The 25000-nt window shown below is 45.0% G+C and overlaps 1 protein-coding gene across 5 annotated transcripts in view; it reads left to right on the plus strand.

Annotated features, from left to right (window-relative positions):
* The window catches only part of plekhg2 (pleckstrin homology and RhoGEF domain containing G2), an 83270-nt gene that overhangs the window by 4921 nt on the left and 53349 nt on the right, over positions 1-25000 (plus strand). For 4 of the 5 annotated variants that reach the window (XM_023961328.1, XM_023961326.1, XM_023961327.1 and 1 more), the window contains exon 2: positions 15547-15624. In XM_023961328.1, the coding sequence (XP_023817096.1) occupies positions 15576-15624 (49 nt within the window). In that variant the 5' untranslated portion in view covers positions 15547-15575. Of the gene's footprint in view, positions 1-15546; positions 15625-22148; positions 22236-25000 lie in introns of those variants that run through there. The other variant, XM_023961329.1, reaches the window with a different exon arrangement.

Here is a 25000-nt window from a genome sequence, read left to right on the forward strand (position 1 = left end):
TGAACACAAATGTTTTTCGCATGCAGTGTGTCTCATGTCCCTTTTTTCCAATCTTTAAATTTTTGCTCTCATAAGTTTCAGTTTGGCTGCCATCGAACAGCCTTAAATTTCCCTCCATGAATCTGTAGCGATGGTGAGACGGGACGGGGACGTAGTCAGAGTCTCCTCCTGTCTGCTCAAGCCTTTGGTCAAAACATTTGGAGAATTCCAATTTGATCCAAAGTGTTTTTAAAGCAACTTTTCCATAGACAGAGTGCAGAAGAAATGTAGAACTTCATGAAATGACGAAGACATAAAGAGACTCCTGGACATCTTCTATGACCGTTCATGATCAAATCATTCTTCCTCTTTCATCTTGAAGGCAGCAGGAAGCTGTGTGTCAGTGGTTTCACTGTGGTGTGTTCAGGTTCTTAGCTTTTCACATTAGTTCTGGGATATTTAGGAGGCTGTCCCAGAGTTTGCCTGTTTGAAAATCAAATTTCCTGCACTGAAGTTGCTGACTGATCTCACTGTGGTGTAGTGGACAGCACCGTTGCTCTCTAGGCAATGCTTCAGGAAGATGTTTAAAGGTTGTGGGATCAAGTTCCTGCAGAGCTGATATCTTTCAGGAATCAAACTCTTTGGAGTTGGACTGGATGGACTTGAATTTGTTTCATGAGGGACGCTATGCTAGCAACAGAAAATTCCATCTCCTCTCAAAGCTTTTACAAGTCAGGGATTTGACAGGAAGTTCCTCCTGAGCAGCAGAAAGAGGAGAAGAAGAAACCAAGTCAGAGAAAACAGTCCGGAACAGAAAGAGAGAAAAGTTTGACGAGACAGATCCAAAGGCAGCTCCTGGACCAGGATGTTAGAGAACCGGTCAAAGCCGGGAATAGCGATGAAGGTAAGAGGCCAGACAGGCTGAGTCACCTGTTAGCCGCACGCTGCACAGGTGCACAGGTACGCTGCATCTTTTTAACTAACTTTAAAAAGGTTCGGTCAAGAACAGGAGCGGATTGTGTTGGTTCTCTGCTGGCAGAATCCAAACCAGCCCTCAGTGCTCATCTGGTCCCGGTTGGTCTTCAGGCTCGTCAGAATCGGCTCCAAACGTCCGACTTTCCTCAGCGACACGTTTAGGTAACAAGCCGCCTGAGCTCCAGAAACAAGCAGTAAACGCGAATCAAACGCACCCCAACCATCTGAACTATTCGGATGCAGTTTTTTCATATCGAGCCCATGCGGCGTAATTATGGGATGTGGGGGAAGAGTTTCCTGGGTAACGGGTGTTTGTCGTTTATAATAATTAGTCAGGCAGTGTGGCGTTCTCTGAGGTCAGACGCTTTCAGGCGACAGCTGGATACCGCAGCGTTTCTGACCACGAAGCAGCTCAGTAAACAACGCCATCAGAACCAGCGGGACCGGCGAACGCACAGATTTATGCAGAGCCAGGTTCTCGTGGTCACTCCAAACATGAGAGAATGCAGATCTTCCTCACAGGAAAGCTGCACCGAGAAGATGGGAATCAGCTCCAATGTGTGTCTCTGTGGAGCAAAGGTTGAGGGTTTGAGTCCCCTGCAGGGTCAGAAGAGATGCTTCAGCCATTCCATTAGTAGGAGAACTGCAGATGTATGAGTGAACACTGACGTTAGAGCTGAATGAATAAAGTTTTTGTTATTTGAATAATGCTAAATGACTGAATGAGGTGGTCATTGGTGGAACGGGGGATGTTTGCGGATGACTTTTGTTGTTCTTAGTCCCAGCTTTGGCTGATCTGGATGGAGAGATTGGACGCTCTGCGGCAGATGTTGCAGCTGCTGCAGCAGATGTTGCAGTACCTGCAGCTGCAGCTGCAGCCAGAGCAGACTCTCACTGCTCCCTGGACCATGTATGGATATTTTCTATCTTTGGTGGAAACTGAAAAATATTTGTGCCTGAATGTGACGGCCCAGCTTTGGCTGATTCTGGTTTGAACATCTCAGTTTGATTCAAACAGACTTGTTGTTGAAAACTTTTATACCCAGCAGATAAATATACAACCAGAACAGAATCTACTGGATCCAATCAAGCAGAACCAAATAAGTAAGTAAGTGTTATTTATAGCAGTGTTTTTCAACCAGTGTGCCGCGGCACACTAGTGTGCCGTGGGAGATGGTCAAGTGCGCCCTGGGAAATTGCCCTCATTCACTGATCTAAAAACATTTTCCATCTCCAGGATATCAGCTCTTTGTTCATCCAAACAGGCCCCGATAAAACACTGAGTAGTTAGGAATATAAAAGATCTTAAAATTACTTTTTTTTGTGTTTATTTAATTCTATTAAAGACATTTTGATAAGAATCACGGTACCGCGATTTAGCTGCAGCTATAAGTGTGTAAGGAAAAGTCCCGCCCCTTTAACTGTCTCCGCCAATCATTCTTGAAGGCTTAATCACATGTCATCAGTCTGACCAATCAGAAGTGGTTAAAGTCTTCACTTCCTTTTTCTTAATTCTGCTGATAAAGTCGCTCAGTTCTAACAAAAATACCAGCTAAAGCTCGTCTTTAGCTGATGGTTAGAAAAAAACAGCCGCAAATTTCTGCTTTTTCTGCCACAATTATCACAAAAATCCATGTGAGATTGCGGGGGGAGGGGGGGGGCTGTCGATCAAAACAGACCATGAATTTCTGTTTGTTTGTTTTTTCGGGATGATGGTGTGCCGCGGGATTTTTGTCAGGGTTAAAGTGTGCCGAGGCTCAAAAAAGTTTGAAAAACACTGATTTATAGCACCGTTCGCAAATAAAATCACAAAGCGCTGAACAATAAAAAACATAGAATACAGTAAAAGCAGAAAAACAATCAGTTAAATGTGATTTAAAGCAAAACTAAATTGAAGAAAAATAAACGTAGAATAAAAATAACAATGAAACTAGTCAACTAAAAGCATTTATGAATAAAAGTGTCTTCAGTTGTCTTTTAAAAGAATCGACGTTGTCGGCCACAAGAAGGGACAGAGGGAGGGCATTCCAGAGTCTGGGGGCTGTTGCCTGGAACGAACCGTCACCTCTGGTTTTATTCTTGGTCTTAAAAATCTTTAAAAGATTTTGATCCGAGGATCGGAGGGCACGGCCGGAAGCGTAGGGACAGAGCAAGTCTGATACGTGTTTTGGGGTCTGTCCATTTAAAGCTCTAAAGGATAAAACTTAAATTTTAAAATCAATACGCCACTTAATTGGGAGCCAGTGCAAGGAGGATAAAATGGGGGTGATGTGCGCCCTTTTGTCAGATCCTGTTAAACGCCTTACAGCTGTGTTTTGGACTAACTGAAGACGGTTAAGAACAGATTTATTAAAACAAGTAAAAAGAGAATTACAATAATCTAAACGAGAAGAAATAAAAGCATGGAAAACCTTCTGATTTAGATAAAAACGCCCGCAGTTTGGCTATGTTACGTAAATGATAAAAACAATTTCTAATTAAACGGCTGGAATGACGGTCCAAAGACATTTAATGGTCAAACCAGACACCAAGATTTCTGATACAGGGCTGTACAGAGGAGGTCAAAGAACCAAGATGCTGAGAAATTATTGGGATTGCTTTTTCCGGGGCAACTATTAGTGTTTCTGTCTTTTTTTCTGGATTTAGCTGGAGACTGTTACTTGTGAGCCAAGTTTGTGGAGTTCTGAGTCATTGAAGGAGCAGTATAGCTGAATATCATCAGCATAGAAATGGTATGACACATTTTTAAAGTTATTTAAAAGCTTTCCAAGAGGGTAGATGTACATTAAAAACCACAGTGGTCCTAAAACAGATCCCTGGGGCACACCATGTAGGAGTGGAGAGGTATCAGAAAGCATACCATTTATATAAACAGAGAATGTTCTGTTGGTCAGGTAGGAGGTAAACCACTTTAAAACAAACCCAGCAATACCAAACTCATTTTCTAATCTGCCCAACAGTATTTTATGATCAACAGTGTCAAATGCTGAAGATAAGTCCAAAAGAACCAAAACTGTATACTTTCCAGAGTCAGCAGCCATTAGTATATCCTTTGAAACTTTGAGTAAAGTGGTCTCCGTGGAATGCATCTTTCTAAAACTGGATTGGTATTTATCGAAGAGTTCATAGTTGTTTAAAAAAGATGTTAACTGTTCTGCCACTATCGTCTCCAAGACCTTTGAGAGTAAAGGTCATTTTGAAATTGGCCTATAATTGGAGGGTTGTGATGGATCCAGGTTGGGCTTTTTTAAGATGGGACTTATTGCTGCCTGTTTAAAGAAGTTTGGGACAGTCCCAGTGGACAGAGACAGATTAATCATTTTAACAAGAAATGGGGCAATAAGATCGATAACTTTAAAAAACATAGATGATGGTTATATGTCTAGGGGGCATAAGGATGGCTTCATCTTTTTTAATACGACCATGACTTTTTCTATTGAGATGGCAGAAAAGTTAGTCCAGGAGTAGTTTAAAGAGGCTACAATAGTGGTATTTTCATTGGATGATGTTAGGTTTAGTTTGAGCTCATTCACCTTATTTACAAAATATCGTAAGAATCTGTTGCAGTCGTCAGTAGGGCAAACAGGTACGGGTGGAGCCGAGGGTGAAACAATGTGTTGAATGGTATCAAAGACAACTTTGGGATTTCTCTTGTTCATATTTACTACATCAGAAAAATACTTAGATCTGGCGAGCTTAATCATATTATTTAATGTCCCAGAGATCTCCTTTAAATGCAGTCTGTGTACTTGCAGGTTAGTGGACTTCCACAAGCGTTCTACCTGGTGATGTGTTCTTCTGAAGGCAGCAATTTCTACTTACAGAGTTAGAAGATGTTTCAGTTTTAAGCTTCGTAGGAGTCACTAAGTCCAAAAGAGTCAGGCAATGACCAATAAAATGATTGATAAGAATTTCTACATTGTCACAATCATCAATGAGATTAAGTTGAAACAGTCTTGAAAACAACAGTTTGATTTATAATATGCCTTTGAGATACCATTATATGACAGTTATTGGGCACATGACTGGATATAAAACATACACAGAAATGGTCAGTCGCATGAACATCCACCACATTCAGAGACTGTATATCTAGGCCAAAGGAAAAACAAGATCTAAGGTGTGACCTTTGTTGTGTGTAGGACTAGAAACATGTTGCTTTAGGCTAAAAGAATCAGTGAGTGTTAAAAATCTGGATTTTCAGATGTGAACAAGTCGCCCAGATAAGGAGCTTTGTTGGAGAAATAAACAGAAACAGATTCAGGAAAGTCAGTTTGCTGAAGTTCATAGCCAGAGGTGGGACCTCCTTAAATCCACTGTCGTGTTTTATTGACACCTCATGGTTTTTCATGTTTTTTATCTCAGGACTTTGTGAAGATTTCAAAGGTTTGAGGCTTCAAACTGCTTCATGCTTTAAAGCCATAAATGTGAGACAAAAAGCAGAATTCTACTGAGAAAGTGTCCATGACTGTGGTTGAAGTGTCTGAGAGGATGACGAAGTCTGAAGGAGCCGGAGGACTGAATGTTACTTCAGTTCTCACGGTTTACAACCAGGTGTTCACAGGAGGCGGAGCCAGCTCATCCCATCATGAGGCATTGTCCTCCACGTTCATGTGGGTCTTTGTCATCAGTCACATGTTCCTCAGTGTTTCTCTGTTTTATGTTAGTCATGACCGAGCTGTGTGTGTGTGTGTGTGTGTGGGGGGGGGGGGGTCCTCACTGAGCGTGTGCAGTTTTACGACCTGATGACACGTTCAAGATGGTTTCTCTGCCTGCAGAAATAACTCTTCCCAAAATGCAACACAGGATGGTGGAGCAAACGTTTAAAAAGTGAAGCGCTTAGCCCTTCATTTCAGACCACACCGTCATCAGCTCTTCTTCATTTCCTCTTCTTCTTTAGCTGATCTTCATTAGCTCTTCTTTATTAGCTAATCCTTAACAGCTAATAAAGAGCAGCAGATGAAAAACAGCTGTTCTTCATCAGCTGCTCTTCATTTTCTCTTTTTCATCCCTCGTTCCTGCAGCAGCTCTGGTTTTTTATTTGTTCTGCACTGAACTTTGATGGGATTCGTTGTTCTGTCGATTCAGGATCTCTGGTGTTCCCAGTCTGATCAGGTCCGGTTCTCATGAAGATCAGAGATCCAGACCTGATCCTGGTCCCACAGATCTTCCAGTGTGATACTCAGCTTGGTCCGGTTATGACGGATCGGTCCCACCTGGTCCAGGTGATCTGAGGAGTGTGTGGTTGAGATTCCTGAAGGAGAAGCAGCTTCAGCTGCTGGTTTGTCACAAACCTCAATGTCAGGATATTGAGCGCCTAGAGTCTAAGGCCAGCCCACATCCTGAGCCCCCGCCTCCATGCAGGACTGTGTAAACGAGATGTTGAGTTTATGACCTAAGCTAAAAACTCGTTCAGGATCAAATCCTTTTTTCCCCTGAGCCGATTGGATTTTGAACTCTGTGATCTTTTGGGGAGAAGCCGTCAGTCTTGCTGGAGTCTCTGAGTTCAGTGGAGTTTTGTTTCCACTCTGAACAAATGCGAGCAGAGCAGCAAACGTCCAGATTTAGACTCCAGGTCAATGGTCAGCCTTCGTCTGTTCCTCCTGGACACGTTTCACAACTCTTGTTTTTCTTTCATTCTTCTTGTGTTACATAAGCTCATATCTCCTGTCCAAACAGGGTCGTAATGAACGTAATCATCCAGTTTGAGCGCGGCTGAGCTGGGTTTGAGTCATTAGCCTCTAATTTTAACAGAATGTGGAAACATGAGCCAAACCGACGCTTCGGTTCCAGAAAGCTAATGAAGAAAAAGCCCAACGAAGAAGTGTTCTCCATCTGAAAACCACAAAAACTCTGGACTTTCCCAAAGTTTTCCCAAACAATGAAGCCTGTCAGTGTTTTGGTTCTTTAGGAAAACCCTTCGGATCCTAAAGAGCATCAGGTAGAAGGTCAGAAACCACTTTTCTACTCAATCGTGAACATTTGAACAAAATACTTTCTGGACAAACTTTATCCGTCTTTCACAATAAATGACTGATTACACTAGGAGCTGTGACTGCAACAAGCCCATACTAACCACTCTCCCCCCCGTGCCTGACGAGTGGTGAGACGACCTGTCTGTCTGAAGAACATTCATCCAGAACTTTCTGAAGCTTCAAGTAGCAAGTGGGTTAAAAAAAGTAGTAGTTAAGTAATAGTTTGGTTTGGGATGTGGATTTGGGAAGTCTTCTCGGTCTCCTTTGTTGGAAAAGCTGCACTGCCTGTTTCTGAAACAGAGTTTTCAGTTCTTCTGTCAGACTGAAGCCTCAAAGCTTTTATTGTTCCATTGTTTCCCTGGAAACTCTTTTTCTGATCATTTATTGCTTCTTTTGTGCTTCTGAGGAAGACTTCCTGCTCTGTCTTAAGTTAACGTGTATTTACTTGTTTGTTCTAATCAAACGTTTGATTCTGGCCAATGGCAGCAGCCTTTCTCCTTCATCAAAACTCATTCATTGTCCAGATTCATAAAACAGTCAAGTCTTGTGAAAGTTTCACTGATTAAACATAAAACCAACCAAACCAGAAAAAAAATGCACAAAATAAATCAGAGAGTGAAGGACTCTTTGTGTTTTGTCCCAACAATACTCCAGTCGTGGTCACTTCCTAATTGGGACATTCCTCTGGAATACTGGGAGTTTGCTTTCAGACACGACGTTCCCAACCAAAGATGGACACGGACCACACAGCTGCAGTTCCACCAGCTGCTCATTTGGGGGCGCTGTTTTCCCAATCGTGCTCTGAACAAGACAGAATAAAGGGGGAATAAGAAAACCAGCCGGTCCCTGTTCTCCTCTGGCTGTTACGTCTGAAGCAGCTCCTCGCTGCTCCTCCTTTACCCAGCATGCATTTCCAAACGTCCCTATGGTTTCTGCTTTTTCTGATTCACGCTGTGACTGTGTTTCTCCTCCAAACAAATGGAGCTTACAGCACCTCCTCCTTAGGCTCTCCTCCTCTCTTTGGATGCCTGCATTCACACTGAAGTGAAGCGTACCAGAGTTCATCTGCGGGAGAAGAGACTGGTTCTGAGGGGTCCAGAGTTCTCCTAATTGGTCCCAAGTAGAGTTCAGGTAAATGTTCACACCTGCAGAACCAATAACTCCAACAGAGGAAAGCACAGGAGGATCCACCATATTTAGGAAGTTTGGTTCTAGTCCGTCTGCTGGCAGAGTTAAGGTTGATTCCACTCCATGTTTTAATCCGGTTAAACTTAATTGAAGAAGAATTATTGTGTTTTTTTTTCTCTGGAGTATGCATGGAGACCGTGTCAACGTTAGGTTGGACTCTTCGCTCCTCGCTCTTGGTGTCTGTGGGGTTAAAAACAACAGCAGATCAAACAACAGCCTGAGAGCTTCTCCTTCTGCAGCCTGCAGTCCATGATTCTGGTAGGATTTGACCCAGCAGCTCCTTTTGCCAAGACCTCACTCCTGAGCATGGACGGTGCAGACGGACGAGCTGTGCGGCAGCTGTCGGCGGTTTCTGCGGCGTGGAGGAACTGAGGACGGCCAGCTGTCCGCCTGACGCCACCGGCACAAAAGAGGCATCAGAATCGGGCGTGTGGAGCCATTGTGTGTCTGAGGTCCAGCTTTCTCCTGCAGAGCGGACCACACGCAGCACACTGACCTACATACATGTTTATGAGGGGGGGGTTCCCAGAGCTTTGATGTTTATGTTTGAGATGAAACATGACGCCCGCTCTCACTTTCAGCTCTGAGTCGACCTCTGAAGCTGCCAGCTGAGCATCAGGAGACCTTCAAATGGAAACCTGGGAAGTTTCAGATCAGAAAAACAGTTTTCCAAAAAAAACCCGATGAAGTTGTCCTTCTTTCCACGAGGAAACTCAGGCCTTTATCACTGAGAAACTCTTCAAACTTCATGTTCTGCTTCAAAGGTTCAAAGACATCATTATTGCTGTTAAATCACCTTTTTCATATAAATTTTACTACCACTCTTTAATTGAAATTTGAAGATTTTTAGGAAAATCTGCAGGAACATTGGATGAAAGTTCTGATCCATTTATCATTCCACTTTTGAAGTTTGTAAAGAAAAGAGGCATCATAAATGTTTTCTTGTCCAGATTGTTTCACGTCTTCGTCATCACAGGTGTCGGATGCTGACATTCCTCTTTCATCTGAACATGTAAAACCCCCAAAAATAAGGTCATGCAGGTCATACTGGTTATTTGGAGGCTGATGTGAAGTTTCTGCTTTATGCTGATGACTTGGTGTTTTTTCTGGAAATGTTCTTCTGGTCTTCAGGGATTATTGAAGTTCCAAACAAACATACATAGATCCATACATCACGTACATCCATCACATACATACATACTTTGGTCTCCTCCATCATTCATTGTAACCCCTGATGTCTACATTTATTTTCTATTAAACTACAAAACATTTTTCATTGTTTCAGATTAGTCCTGGGTTAAATGGAAGGTTGTGAATTAGCAACATACGGCGTGACGGGGTTACTGCGTGGACCAGTCGGTTGTTTGCTGTGAAGGACCTGAACCTCTTTGATCCGACTAAACCAGAATGGACTTTCCACAAATCAAAGTTCAGTTCCTCCTTAAGAAGATCCTTTTTTAAAGGACTTTGCTGCTGTGCAGAGGCAGAGCAGTTGACCTTTGGCCTTGCCAAAGTGTTCTTGAGCAAGGCTTTGAACCGTACTCTGCTCGTGGTTCTGCTGCCATCAGTGTCTGGGACTTATGACTGTAAAGTCTAAGTTTATCCTTCTGGATCCAGTGTTCCCTCGTTTATCGATGGAGGTTGAAATCCATGAAGCATTCATCTTCCTGATCTACATTTTAGGGCAGAACAACTCCTCACTGCACACTTCATCCTCCAACATCTGATCTGATCAAAGATTTCTGACACTGAATGAGCCTCAGACCTGAGCTTGAAGTTCTGGAAGTTCTGGTTCTTCTGCCGATTCGGTCCGTTCTGCTCACAGGAGGAGTTTGGACTTTCTCTCCTCTACAAATTACAGCCGGTCGGCTGAAGCAAGCGCCTCTGGTGCGTGTGTGGGTCGTTGCCATGGCAACACCAGAGAGCATCCATAACACACGCAGACTGCTGTCGGGTAGAGTGTGCATGTCTGCACGCCGCTCTGATGTTTACGAGGTGAGCTGGAGGCGGATGCACCTGGATTTACCTCTGTGGGTGACGGGCCAGTGTACACACGCACACACACGCATGTGCACATGCACACACGCACATGCACACACACGCACACACAGTTGTTCTACTCAATGTTTTATTTCACACACACGAGATCGAATAGATTCAGAATCATTCTAGATTATTCTATTCTGACTTGTGATTATATGGATTATTACATTGAGGCACGTTAATTGTATTTTAATAACAGCCTTTATTACTTTGATGGCTTCAGTAAAGGTAATAATTATGAATAATGTCAGTATAATAATACATATGGAGTTTTTTAACGTTATTTTATGGAGCTATAATAAAAAAACCTAAGAGATTCTAAAGCAGCACAACAATCATTTCTCTGAAACTTTCAAAATAAAAGCAGCTCTGGTTCCCCTGAAGGCTAACGGTTAGCTTAGCCAGTCTCTTTTTTTTCTTTTTTTTTCTTCGTCGAAACCCTCGACGGACATCTGAGCACATCGACGAATGACGAACTCAAGAAACACTCATGAATGCCGGATAACACGCACGGATCACCAAAGACTGATAGTTGAAACGTGGAAAATGTGCAAAACGTTCATAAAGTAATGCAAACAAGAACCTGATCAGCTCAGCATCAGTGGACTGACGGAGTTTCATGCTGCCGGCCTCCATCTTTATTAGTGTTTCTGTCACAAAATCAAACTCCAAAGGCTGCAGGTTTGCTGTTAAAGTACAATTCAGTTCAACTGGGAACCCGTTTTCCAGCCTCCATGCTCTTTTCAGGAAGCAGGAGAATAAAGTTGACGTAAGTCGACCTCGTCTGGATTTTGAAGTGAAAGAGGAAACCCGCTGTTGCCTAGATTGTGTTTGTGGAGTCCGTTCTTCTCTGACGGCGTTCCTAACGAGCTGCATCTGTCAGAGTTGCCTCTCAAGCGTCTGCACGTGTGCAGGAAATGAAAGTGAGGCGGCACAGACTCCTGAGAGGTGACGGAAACACAACCTTTGTGTGTTTAACCTGCCTGCAGCGTCACGTTGGGTTAACCGCGGAGCTTCAGCCCATCCATCGCTCTGGATCTCAGAAATTGTGTCATTTAACCACGCAAAGAAAACAGCCGACTCTTTCACTGAGAACATGATCCCAGTTGAAGGATCTTCTCGCTGTTTTTCAGCAGTTTGTTAGAGCTTTCAAGCAGAGAAGAAGAACAGCTTAGACAGGCGATGTGTGACGCGCTGCGGCTCAGAGCCTGGTGGTGAAGGTTTGCTTTTCCTGAGTCCTCTGGGGATTTAATACTTTAAAGCGTTTTCTACCTTCCTCGAAGGCCCAAAGCGCTTTACAGTCACGGTCCCATTCATTCAATAGTTGCGGCTCCGCTGCCAAACACTGGCGTCAACCTTCCACCAGTGGCCAAGGACACTTCCACATATGGGCGGGCAAGGCGGGAATCAAACCTGCAATCTTCTGATCAGAGGTCGACTGCCTTACCGCTCCACCACAGCCGCCCATTATGTCAGTGCTTCTTCAGGTTTAGATCATCCCCTTGAATCTCATTATGTCCTCCTGTCATTTATATGAGAACATACATGATATTACCAAAAGTATTGGCTCCCCCATCCAGATGATCAGGCGTCCCAGCAGCTCGGTCCGGCCACAGGAGTATAAAAGCAGCCCTGTTTTTACAAACTTTTGTGAACGAATGGGCCACTCCCAGGAGATCAGTGAATTCCAGCACGGACCTCTTCAGAGGACGCCACCAGTGCAACTAATCCAGTGGGGAAATTTCCTAAATCTTCCACAGTCAAAACAACATGGAAGAGTTTGGGAACAACAGCAGCTCAGCCTCCAAGTGCTCGACCACGTAAACTGATGGAGAGGGGTCAGAGGATGCTGAAGGTTGAAGAGGTCATAAGCGTTCTGCAGTCAGTTGCTGCAGAGCCCCAACGGTCATGTGACCTTCAGATTAGTTCAAGTCCAGCATTCAGAGAGCTTCCTGGAACTGGTTTCCACGGCCGAGCAGCTGCATCCATCCACACATCACCAAGTGAATGCAAAACGTCGATGCAGCGGTGGGAAGCACGCCGCCACTGTTTGCTAGAACTGTGGAGACGCCTTCTCTGGAGACATGGATCACACTGTTACATCTGGAATCTGATGGACCAGTCTGGGTTTGGAGGTAACCAGGACAACGGTACATTTGGGACGGCACTGGACCTAGTGTAAAGTTTGGTGGGGGAGGAATGATGGTGTGGGCTTGTTTTTCAGGACTTGCCCCTTAGTTCCAGTGAGAGGAACTCTGAATGCTTCAGGTGACCAGAACATTTTGGACAATTCCATGCTCCCAACTTTGTGGGAACAGTTTGGAGCGGCCCCTTCCTCTTCCAACACGACTGTGCACCAGTGACCAAAGCAACGTCCATAAAGACATGGAGGACAGAGTCTGGTGTGATGAACTGGACAGAGTCCTGACCTGAACCCCATAGAACACCTTTGGGATGAATTGGAGCAGAGACTGAGAGGCAGGCCTTCTCCACCAACATCAGTGTGTGACCTCACCAATGACCTTCTGGATGATAGGTCCAGAATTCATAGAAACACTCCTCAACCTCGTGGACAGCCTTTCTAGAAGAGTTGAAGCTGGAACAGCTGCAAAAGGTGGACTAGCATCATGTTGACTGAATGAGGAATGGGATGGAACTTCAGTTCATAAGTGAGTCAAGGCTGGTGGGCCAATACTTTTGCTGATAAAGTGTGTGAAGCGGTGTCACCAGCAATCGTGTTATCTCCAGAGCACTGATAAATAAAAAGGAGGCTAACATGTTCACACCACCCCAACAAAGCGCATTTAACCAACTATTTTCAATGAAACGTCTATGCAAATGCGTCTTTTAGGCTTCTGCGTTCCAAACTAATCAGTCGTTTCAGTTCAGTCGTCGTGATGCAGGTTTCTATGACTCTTTTTGGGCTCCACATACAAAACGCGCGGCCATTGAACGTGCCTTGGAGGATAAAACCAGGTGGAACTTTGACCGATCAGATTTGGCAGGTGACATATGGATGGCGTCTCTTTAGTTCATAGAAATGCCAGAGGTTGAAAATTGATCATGAAAGAGAAATTTATAATTATGGTTTCTGTCCGGCTGGAATTCTATGACACCAAGTCTTTCATTTATCGGAATAGAGCTGAGAAAGAAAGTCTGGAGCGAAATTCACCAGATTCACCGCTTTGACATTTCACACCAAGATTCTACCGCCTGTAGGTGGCGCACATTCGCTGGTATCGGGTAGCGACAGTCCAGTGTGAACGCCATGGGCTAAATGCGCGTTTGCTCTTTTAGCACCTTCTTGAACGCATCTCACATCCTTGATGTAGGCGCAGCTTCAGAGGATTCTCTTCATCTTAAACCTTCAGTTTGAATCAAGAATAAAGTGAGATTTGACTAAATCATGAAGTAAAGTTTATGGTCATTTTTTTGGGATGAAACATTTCCCTGAGGTCTGAGTGGAAAAAAACTGACGTTTTTGGTGATTTGTTTGAGCTTTTTCATATTTTTTCTACTGTATTTACGTATCACTCACTATTCATCCTTTGAAAGAACAAAAATGACACAGGAAAAAAACATCAAACCATCTGAGTTAAAGATGATTGTCTTAATTCCAGAGTATTTGAATGCAGCACAGTAATCTTATAATAGCAGCTCATTGAAGATCTCTGCTCTCCTGCTGCGGTTCAGAAGTTCTCCAGCTAAGAAGACTTCAGGGATGACATGGAGGAAAGCTTTAGGAGGGTGTCAGAGGAAAAGAGGAGGATCATTTTATGAGAACAGAGTAGGAAAAGAAGAAGGAGAAGCGGGGGATGAGGAGGTTGAGGGCAGCTCAGAAGGTGAGCTGCTCCTTGTTGGAGGTCCGTCCCTGTCTCCGGGTTTTTCTTTGCTTGGAGGCTTCATCTTGTCTTTAGGACCTCAGTGTGTCTGCTGTGGTTCCTTCAGGGGTCTCCACGTCTGAAAGCGAAGGTCTGAGTTGTGGGAAAGTCTCCTGAAGGGCTCCTCAGGCTGGAGCCCACGCAGGACAGCCCCCCATCAGTGAGGTCTTGTGTTGGATCTGGCTTGTGTTACTGAGACTGACTCCCCCAAACCCCCCCCCCGACCCACTTCCCCGGCTCCTCCGGCAGACAGCTGCAGGAACATTTGTTTGTGCGCGAGGAACGAAGTGGGTCAACCTGTGCAAGCGGATCCGTGACGTTGGAGGGGGCCGTTCGTCCCCGGCCGACTCGTGCACGCTCGCAGAGTAACACGAAGAGCCCAAATTCTTGTCCTGCAGCCAATCATTACATATGCGCTCACACAAAAGACACAGAACTTTTCTTTTCCTCGCTCTTCCCACGAATGAACTCTGCTGAAGAACCCGGTCTCCTCGTGTTCAAGAGGAAAAATGAGGTTTCAACGGCTGAGCTTCAAACGGCTTGACACGCCTCAGACGTGTCATGACCTATTGTTGATTTATGTTTTCCTTAAGTGGAAATAAACTCGTCTTTTAAAAGAACAAAACTTTCTGCAAGTCCAAACAGGAAAACGGTTCAGTTTAAGAGACATCTGTCTGCTGAAACAGGTAGAGCAGATCCTGGAGCGGGACCCAACCAACTGAGAAGAACCTCCAGGAAGAGCCAGAAACCAAAACTTTAACCGACGCGACTTAGACAAATAAATAATACTTGTAGAAACAGGCTGGAGGTCAACTTTACAAAAAACTGTAGAGCAAGGAATACGAGTTTTCTCAGGGTTTTCCCCCAAACGCATCATCACATATTAAAGAAGAGGAATTGTAATTGTAAAGTTGTTTTATTTCTTCATTTTGATGTTACTGTTGAGTTTTGAAAGGTTAACGGACGATAAATGTTTCTACAGAGCATGTTCAGAGCCAGAAAGAAAGAGAAAAATTTGGTGCAACTGAAGGAAAACAGAGACGGGGATCTTTGCTCATTTCCTGACCAACCCGGTAGCAGATGGCGGATCGGCGCCATTTAATAAAACTACATGAAGACCAAAGGGACGGGGACTTTTACCATTTGGATAGAATCTTGGTTAGAAGCTGGTTCCAGTTTTCTAAAGAGAAACTCCAAAGACTGTAAAATGGATGAAGTCATCTGCATAAAGCTTGTCTTTGTAGATTCTTGGTCATTAAGGAAAAAAAATGTCAATTAGAATCGGTTTATCTCTTCTTAAAGACTTTTTACTTTTATTCCAATAGACCAATCCGGGCTTGGGTTTCTGAAAGAAACCATTCCCGGTTGGGATGGTTTCTTTCAGAAACCCTAATCCGGCCAGCAAATAGTCTGACAATAGTCCACAGAACATTCGAGCTGATGGTTTAACAAACTAGTTTGACCTGCAACATGTTCCTGACCAGAGTTTTCTCCTGTACTTCCAGGTTTCTACATCCTGTGACATCATCACACCATGCCTGAGGGGTCGCGGCGTGGCAGCCACAAATTGCCGAGTAGCACAGGTACGAATATTGAACGATGATGGTGACCTTCGGCCTCCAAGAGAAGGTCAGCACTGTTGAGCAGATGCTGGATTGTCGGCATGCAGATAAATCCTGAAAACAGGACTGGTTTCCCATGAGCACACGGATCAGGTCCCGGGTTTCTGGAAGTGTTCTTGAGAAGGAGAAGAGAAGAAAGATGGTGAAGTTGATCCTCTGTTCTGGAAGATCAGCGTTCCTACCGGCGATTCCGACTCATCCTGAGACGCTTTTGACAGGGAAGCAAACTGTGAAAGCAGGTTACGTAACGTCGTCTTAGGATAACAACAAACAGGATTTATACTTCAAAGAATATCTAATGAATCTTCCCTGAAATCTCCACCAACCGGCTGATAACCATCGATCCCAAAACTCTTCACAAATCTTTTTTTCCCACCGTTTCCAGGTGTTTTGAACCTTCCCGTCCACCGTAGGAAAACTGAGGTTTTTTCTTCCAATGAGCTTGTTTGGTCCCATTACTTTAAAAAGACAGGCACGGGTACCATCAGCTCCTAAAAGGGCTACTTTCAGACGATATCATTCTAGATATTAGTATTATTATCATTATTCCAAATATTATTCTTGATAAAAGTAGCTCTTATTTTCTAGACATTATTGAATGATACTCAATCATATTATTAGTCTACTTATTCTGTTATTCTATTGTTATTATTCCATTATTCTAGGTAGTATTATTAATCATTCTAGCAAATATTATCTTGATATTATTAGATTAAACTTTATTATTTTATTTTTCTGGATTCTGGATATTATAAATATACTCGATGTTGTTCTGTTGTCATTATTCTGGTTTTTTTTCCTGATAAGTGCAGCAAATATTTTTTAGATATTATTAGAGGATACTTTATAATGTTATTATTTTAGATATTTTAGATTTAAGATATTCTAGATATTATTCTTTAGTTTTTGTTTTCCTAGGTACTTCTAGCTATTTCTATTATTTTCTAGATATCATTCTAGATTCTAGATATTGTACCTATTATTGTAGGTAATCTTATACAATCTTATCAGATAATACTAATAAATGGAAGTGAATTCTGAAAAAAGATAGCAAAAGATAATAATTTCTAGATGTTTTTAGGGTCCTTTTTCTAGATCTTGTGCCCCACATATGATGCTCTTTTTGGAGGACTGCAGTGGTCCGTCACGTTCTAAGGAGTCCAACAGATCCTGAGGTGAACAAAGCAGGACAGAGACGTCCAGGAACTGCAGTGTCTCAGAACCATTTGACATCTCAGAGACGGACTCTGTGGCGTTCGGCTCCGTGACACTATGGAAACCAGCGGTGGGCTCTAGCGAAAATGTTGTGGGTTTGACTCCCACCAGAGGTGGTGTTAAATAGTTGTTGGTTCTTCGGTTGGTGTCGGTAGAACCGTTGGCTCCGTTTGCAGCAGGCGGCGAGCGCTGGCCCGGTTCTGAGGCACTGCAGATGGATTTCAGAGCCTCGACTTTCCCTGTGAGCTGCGACTTCCTGTCCCCAGAGGGGCCCCGGCACAGCGGACGGCAGGCGCATGCACGTGCACAAGTGTGTTTTCATGAATGCACTTGTGCGCGTGCACAAGTGCATTCATGAAAACACACTTGTGCGCAGTAATGAGCTGTAATTACGCAGAGCCACCATGCTGTTTGGTGGCTCTGCAGTTATAGAGGCATCCATAGTTAGCGTTCACACACAAACATAGAGCGCTTACATTTCTGGACCCGCTGAAATGCTGCAATTATGCAGAGAGGGGGGGCACATGAACATGCACACACACACACACACACTCACGGTTGGCCTCTGCATGGATGCTGAGCTGGACTGTGAACTCGCTCACACAGTAGAACGCTCTCTGGCAGGAAGTCGTATGGTTTGTGGTGATAAAGTGCAGCGCTGAATGGTGTTTCTGCTGAGAAACACACACCAACACACACCAACACACACCAACACCATAAAAGGCTGCAGCAAAACTGTTGATTATAACTATAGAAAAGCAGGAGGCAGAAAATAGAGCAAACGCCCAAGATAAGGCGGCGGAGGAACAAGCAAACGAACGACTGAATACAAACAGAAAAGGGGTGAAGGAGCCGTTCCTGCTCTGCTCTGGGATTGGCTGATTTAGGAAGCCTCCCCCGCTCTGATATTGATCTGCTAACCAGAAATAAAGAACAGGCTGCAAACCAGCCATTCTGCCTCAGGAAAAACCCCAAAACAAAGAACCAAATGCATCAGAACATGAAGTACTGAAGAGCAAAACGAGGGAAGGAAGTGAGATTTCATTTCCAACAAAGCAAACCAACGGGAGCACAAAGGTTTTAGAATCCAACAGGTTTTATTTCTGTGGCTTCTTTCATGCAATGTTGCATCTCCAAATGTTTCAGAACCCAACCCAGTTAAGGTTGAAGTCAGTTTCCACCTCAGACACAAACATCCACCAATCCGAGGAAACGTCTGACACCTGAGCTGCAGCAGGTTGTGGGGGTGTGGCCTCGTCTTCACCTGAGTTTTGTGACGGTTCTGTCAAAGTCTTCTTCAGCAGGCGGGGCAGCAGCTTTTGCTTTTAACACATCATTTGTGTTCTGGTGGGAGGTCCACTGTTCTGTGGCACATACGGAGAAACGTGTTTTAGACAATTACAACCCCCCAAAACCACGAAACCATCATTCTGTAATGTACGTCTTCTGTCAGATCCTCAGACGTCTCGCACACCTTCATTGTCCTGCCTTGATTTTCCTGAGAGAAAGCCTGTATTCCAGAGGTTTTCCTTTGACTCCACGACATCACGGTAACAGGAAGAAAACCCAGCAGTCGTTGTGGTGTCTGAACACCTCTGGCTCTTCCCATGTCTCAGTTCAGCTCAGTGTGATGTTTGCCGTCATTTGGTGGCTCAAAGTCACACTTCAGGCCTTTACTGTCTCCTTGACGACGGGTCAACATGGCTTCTTGTGGAAGGAGATGGAGCCAGAGGCAGGAATGAGAACTTCAGAGAAGGGAGTTCCCTTATCTCTGAAGGAATGACTGTAAACATGGGGAAGCTGGAAGGATGTGTGAGTAGGGGTCAGGGGTCATGAGGGGCTGCAGCATCAGTCCTCTGCTTTGTAAAGGATGAAGTGAGAAGACTCACTTCCCGCCTTTGTTTGTGTCGACATGTCGTCTTATCTGGGATGCCGACTGAAACCTTCATTTCTTTTCTTTCAAACCCATTTCCATTTTGGATAAGAAGGTTGGCTTTAGATCAGGACGCCCAACCCTTGAGATCTACTTCCTTTTTTCAGCCATCCCTGCCCTGTGGGGTAAACTTGTCTGGATCCGGTGATCCAGGTCTGTGGATCAAACACCTCTCCAATCAGCAGCAGCTGACCCAGGACATGCAGGACGACAGGCAGGGCGGGGGATCCGGAGGCCCCACGTGGAGGAACGCTGTCCCACATACAGACTGCTCAACCCAGATCCACCAGTTACTGTGCCCCTATGCTGCTCACTAGCTGTGTAAGCAGATTACAAACTTACTGACTTACCTCATCCAGGTAATCATCTACGTAAAGGCCGGGTCACACAGCTGCATTTTGTGTCTTTTCCACGTTTGAATTGTCGGTCTTTTGTGATACACGCGTGATATGCGTCATTCCTAAGTGTTGTGTTCATCATTCCATGATGTGCGCTGAGGGTTTCTGCCGACGGGTCATTCTGTGATTCGGTTTGGAGCTGTTCAGAGTCTTTGGTTGGTTGAGACAGTTTACGTGCAGGGCGGGATCTGATGCCCTGCAGAAAGCGGGCGGCGTAAGGCGGTCGGGAACGGATGCGCGCCCTTCCCGCTGAAGTCCCCAGCTGCAGGGAGTCAGCGGGCGCTGACCATGACCCACTGCAGAAAAACACATTCCTGCTAACAAAGCTGTATGAGCTTTGACCGAATCCTACCCAAAGATGTCTAAGCCCCGCCTCCAATGGTCGTTTGAGGAACTGCAATATTTGAAAACTTTCCGTTTGGTTTCCTTCAAATTAATTTTAGTTCTAAAGCAACTTTCATCTAAAATAAACAAAACAGCTCAAGGTGCCGTAGATAAAAACAACCAAGAATGCAAAACACTAAAGTGAGCCCCTCAGAATAAAATACACAAAAACAAAGACAATTACAAGAGAAATTATTTAAAAATCTAAAGAACAGGGAAACCAGAAGGCACCGTTCGCCCTGACCTCCTGTTGGCCGGGGTGTCAGCATCTAAACAGCACAACTCATCCCCGCCCCCGATCCCCCCTCAGCCCCCCAACCCCCAATGTGGGCACACCAGGCCGGGCAGCCCAGAGGAGTTCAAGAGATGCCAGAGGACAAGCAGGGCAAAACTCTGGGAGCCCTTCAAGCAGAAGAAAGGGGCTCGACTGTCACTAGGAGTTAGCTGAAGATAATTGATAGATGGAAGGATGTTTAAAATTCCAGAGACGTGAAACAAGACCAAACAACTCAGACGAGGAAACGTCCAAAACCACATGGGGACCTGGAGAAACTCCCTCTAACACCGTTAATCAAGCTGTCGATAAAGGTTCTCCCTCATTGAATCATGATCAGATTAACCATAAAGTGTAGCAGAGGTCTGAGAACATTAAGGAACCTTAACTGTGATGGGTGAAAGCTCTGAAATGAAAGATCGTTCTGTCGCTCAGCTCCGGGTGTTCCTGAGTTCGTCATCAGAAACTTCTGCTCAGAAGCTCAAAGGTGTTTTGTCAGTTGAGCAGTTGATGACAGCCGCCAGCAGCAGCTCTTATTACTGTAATCATAGAATCCAGTCCGCCTCTGCAGAGCAGGCATTTGAAGGGAAATTCCACCTCAGAGGGATGTTCCCGCGCCTCCGGGCTGATCCGTGAGGAACAGGAGAGATCAGCCGTGGTCCTTCACGAGGGTCCGGTCGCCGTCTGCTGTGAGTCCAGCCATCCGGGACCATCTGAACATGGAGTGTGAGGACGGATCACAAACCTGACATCTTCAAGCTCGTCTGTGTTCTTGGAAAATGAAGCTGAGTGCTTCGCCATCTTGACAGGATATGATGTCATCAGACCGCAGCAGACCGTGTGGTGAAGACGGCTCTGACAGCTGTTGGGACACGCCCAGGAAAGGCGTTTAACTTTCAGAATATTTGACTGTCAACGGTCAATCAAAGGCCACGCCCCCCTACTACAGATGAATTCTTTAATGTTACTAAAGAATAACCCGTCCTGGTTGTTAACTGTAACCAGAGAAGTTAAAAAAAAAGGCCGGGGCCGTGAATGAAAGGCATCACCTGACCTGAGGTTTGTGCGTTTCACTACTTGACCCTTTCACCTCGGAGTTTTAGCCTCCGTGTTGACGTTCTTCTTTGAACGCAGAATTCCAGCGGATTGGAAGGTGGAGAAAAGTGGCTGATATGCAACACTTTACTACTATCTGGTTCTGCTCTTCCTGTTTTTTCCCGTCTGGTTGGAGTTCGTTCGACACAATCCAACCTCAAACTGAGCAACCCCGTATCATCATTTGACCCCCACCGTGCTTTATTGACTTGATGTTCAGATGCAGTTTAGTGAACATCAGGGATTCTTCCAACAGTGAACGTTAACAACTTCCTGCAGACTGAGGCCTGTAGTGTCTGAGAGGAACCTCTGGCTTGTTTTCCTGCAGTTTTTCTCCCAAGACCGTAGATCATGAAATGTGGTGCCTATTAACAGATAAAAGAGTCCCAAAAACTTGTTTAGCTTTATTGTTTCAGAAGTGCTGCTTTCAACTCTCCTACGCGTGAACTCAGAGGTCACACGAGGCCTTTGAAGAACCTGAAGACGTCTTGAGCTCAGCAGGCTGGTGGCAAACAGGTTCAAGAAGGTTTACGGCGCTGCTCAGCCTCCTCTGAGTTCTGCGTTTGGTGACCCAAAGGAGCAGAGAAAGGCCAAACTTCTGTCACACTTAATGAGGCGTTTCCATAAAACTCCCGAGTCAGAAAGGAAAAACGTTGGCAGACACGGTTCTGCTTTCATGACGAGGATTTGGTGTTGGTCATGTGAGGAAAGTTGGGAGCAGCTTTGGTCCTGGAGGTTGGCAGGAGAACAACCTCTGGCAGAATTCCTGAAGCGGGATGTTCATCCAGAACTGGGATGGGAACCGGCTTCATTCAAAGAATTCAAGAATTTGCCTCCAGGAATAATGGATTCCACTGACAGGATTTTGTTGTTCCTGTCTGGAGGAACATTCTTGTAACATCCCAGCTCTGAAGGAGCCGCTTTATTTCCAGTGAAATGAGCTCAGTTCTGTTCTAAATGGACTGTATTCTGGTGGATTCAAGTCCCTCCTGATGTTCTGACACATCATTTCTCGTCGGTCTGGGCTGAGCTTCATCAGCTGGTGCAGGATGGATGCAGGAACATCTCTCTTCAGTGAGGAGTCTTCTCAAAAATTCAAATGTGTGTCAAAGGTGGCGCCTTTGTCAGACCACATCCTGTAGTTTGAGCCAGGTGAGGCGCTCTCGTGCAAACGCAACGCCAAAAACAGGAAATCAGAGAGTGACGCTTTTCAGAGTGACTGGCTTCAGTTGATGCAGCGTGAAGATGATCGGGCAGCAGACGCCAGAGTGAGGTGAGTCCTGATGAGTTTTCCTGCTTCTTCTGGACTCCTGCCTGGTTTTTGGTGGATTTGGTTCAGTCATGAGCGATCTGCGGTCTCAGAACAAAGACATCTGTAAACGGGGGCGGGGTGGGGGTGTTGTCTTTCATTCCTGCAGAAATCTCTGCAAAAGCGTCAGGATTTAAACTGTTGGCTCTATTTTCTGCATTTCTGTTCAGGTGATGAGAAACAAAACGCTCCATGAAGTGTTTTGGATTCATTTGTGTCAGTTTGTGCAGAGAAGGTGAAGCTTCTTGTGTTCTTGTTGACTTTTTGTGTTTTTTTTTTTTGGTTTAGAATTGAAGTGTTATCAGTTTTGTTGCTGCACATTAAGCACTGGAAACCAAAACATGACCAAAAGTGGATTTCTCCAGATGAACCCCAACATTTCCAGTTTATCATCTTCATCCATTCTTCTTGAGTCTTCTTGAACCACCTCTACCAGGTGCAGGCTGACCAGCAAACCTCAAAATGTCAACTGAGAGTTGTTTAGAAAAGCATTTCCAGCATGTTTGGAGTCCGTTGTTCTGCAGAGAGACGGATTGTTTCCATGTGGAAGACAGATCAGCCTCACAGGTTCAGCTGGAAGAAGAACTGTTTGTCTCCAGATCAACATCTGGAGCTTCTCCCACCATCTATCCAGCATGGTGGTGGAGCAATCATGGTCTGCAGCCATGAGAGCTCATTTTCACATTATCTGGTGCAGATCGTTTGGGACTGGGGTAGAGTGGCCCTCCTCTGTCAGGTGGTGTTAGAGCAGCGGCGCTCCGCAGATGAAGTCATAGTTTAGTTAAGCGTGATGAACGCGGCCCAACCTCACGGCGGCTGCTTTACTTTAGTGAGAATCGCCTCATTAAAGGCCCATCAGTGCTGCTGCAGCTCGTCTGAACGAGGCGGCGTCCGTGAAGAAAGGGAGGCAGGAGATGTTTCAGCACAAACGGACGCTCCCTGTGATGTGGAGGTGAGGACGTCTGATGACGTAATGCTTCTTCCAGCGTCTCAACATGCAGACAACGATCTCACGTGGAGGACGGAGGATCACCCAACACCTCATCGCTCCTTTTCAGGACGTGTAGTTCAGATAGTTTGGTTTCATTGGAATGAGCTAAACAATGAAGTTATGGTCGGTTCGGTTTGATGTTTTCTTTCCTTCTTTGTTCTGGACTTTTGTAGATAAACTGAATCCAGTTTTACGTCTTCGTTTCCTGAGTTTAACCGGCTGAATCTGTTTCGAATCATTCCTCAGAAATCCAGACAGATTGAGTTTCTGATGCCAAAGCGGAGTTAGCGCACGGAGCAGCCGTGCACACTCCAGCCCTCCAGTCTGCTTTTAAGAGCCGACAGGTGGAAGAAAGTACAACAATGCACCCAACCTGTTTTACAAGCCTCCTGGCAGCTGCCGGCTCCATTCCTGTAAGAACTTGCGGCTCCGTTATGAAGCTGCGTTTAGGTGCCAACATCAGCGAAACAAACCAGAAACAAATGCGCAGAACGTCCTCGTGCCAAGACGTCTGCAGGTTAATGAAGTCCAAAGACTTCTGCATGTGAGCGCGGCGGTGGGACTCAGCCAGAGTCAGGTTTGGCGCCACAGTACAATGCAAGCCCCTTTTAGACATCTGTAGATGTTTGAATGGATGAAGAACATCTTTTTGGAGCAAAGGTAGAACAAACATTACAATGTAAAGACAGAAGATTTAGAAAGCATTTCTGGCTTTGAAAACTCTTTCCTTTCAAAATATGAAACGATCAGATCAAATGAGGAATCCGACTGAGAAGAAGGTCAAAGCTTCAGGTCAGACTGCAGCAGCTTCATCTGCATGCAGAAGGTCCAGGATCTTCTGCATGTTTGTGGCTGATCATGTCAGGGGAACTATCTGAACACAATCACAGATTAAAGAGGCAAGAACAAAACCTGAAGGCTTTTTTAATAAAGAGGAGGAGGAGGAGGAGGTGATGCTCCGCTGCACACACTTCCTGTTTGCGTTGGCAGATGTTCACCTCCGTGAGCCGCTGAGCAGAGCAGCTGTTGCTTTTCTCTGGTGTTTCCGCCACTCAGGGGCTGAAAATGAGAGACAATCGTTGCAACACAAATGCTGTCAAAAGAACCTAAAGGCCCACTGCCATGAAAACCATGTGACATGTTGGAGGACACAGAGAACCACCTCCAGACAAATAGGTCCAAGAGCGTCTTTGTTTTCCTGGAATCTGGATCTAATCTGTACGGCTGGATAGCTCTGACAGTGATCACCATTTCTGTTGCAGCACTCATGTTAGGTCGGGGTGAGAGGGGCTGTAAGCTAGTGAGAGAGAGTGTACACAAAGGGATGATGGGAAGGCTTACTCCACACCCACAGTTCCACCCACAACTCTGCAGAAACTATGTCCTAGAAAACAAAAACAGTATCATCATAATAAAAGCCAAAACTGGAAAGACTTTGAAAATAGATCAAAAGAGGATCAAGTGGATCTTTTAAAGAGAAGATTTTCCAGATGCATCATCAAGCTGTGGTTAGTTTTTGGTTTGGGGTGCAGTCAGATACCTGCTGGAGCTTCGGTGAGTCTGTGAACTCAACAGGCATCTGGTTTTATGTAAATCATCGCTGCCATATTTTCATCCTGGAGTGAGTCTGACCTCAACGCTGACCTTGAAGATCCACGGTTGACTGATTGCTGCGGTTGGCAGAGGGTCTGCCGACACGCCTCAGCACTGCACCACCGGCTGACAGGTACAGCCGGTG

The sequence above is a fragment of the Oryzias latipes genome, chromosome 13, assembly GCF_002234675.1.
Source record: "Oryzias latipes chromosome 13, ASM223467v1".
In the NCBI taxonomy this organism is placed as follows: Eukaryota; Metazoa; Chordata; class Actinopteri; order Beloniformes; family Adrianichthyidae; genus Oryzias; species Oryzias latipes.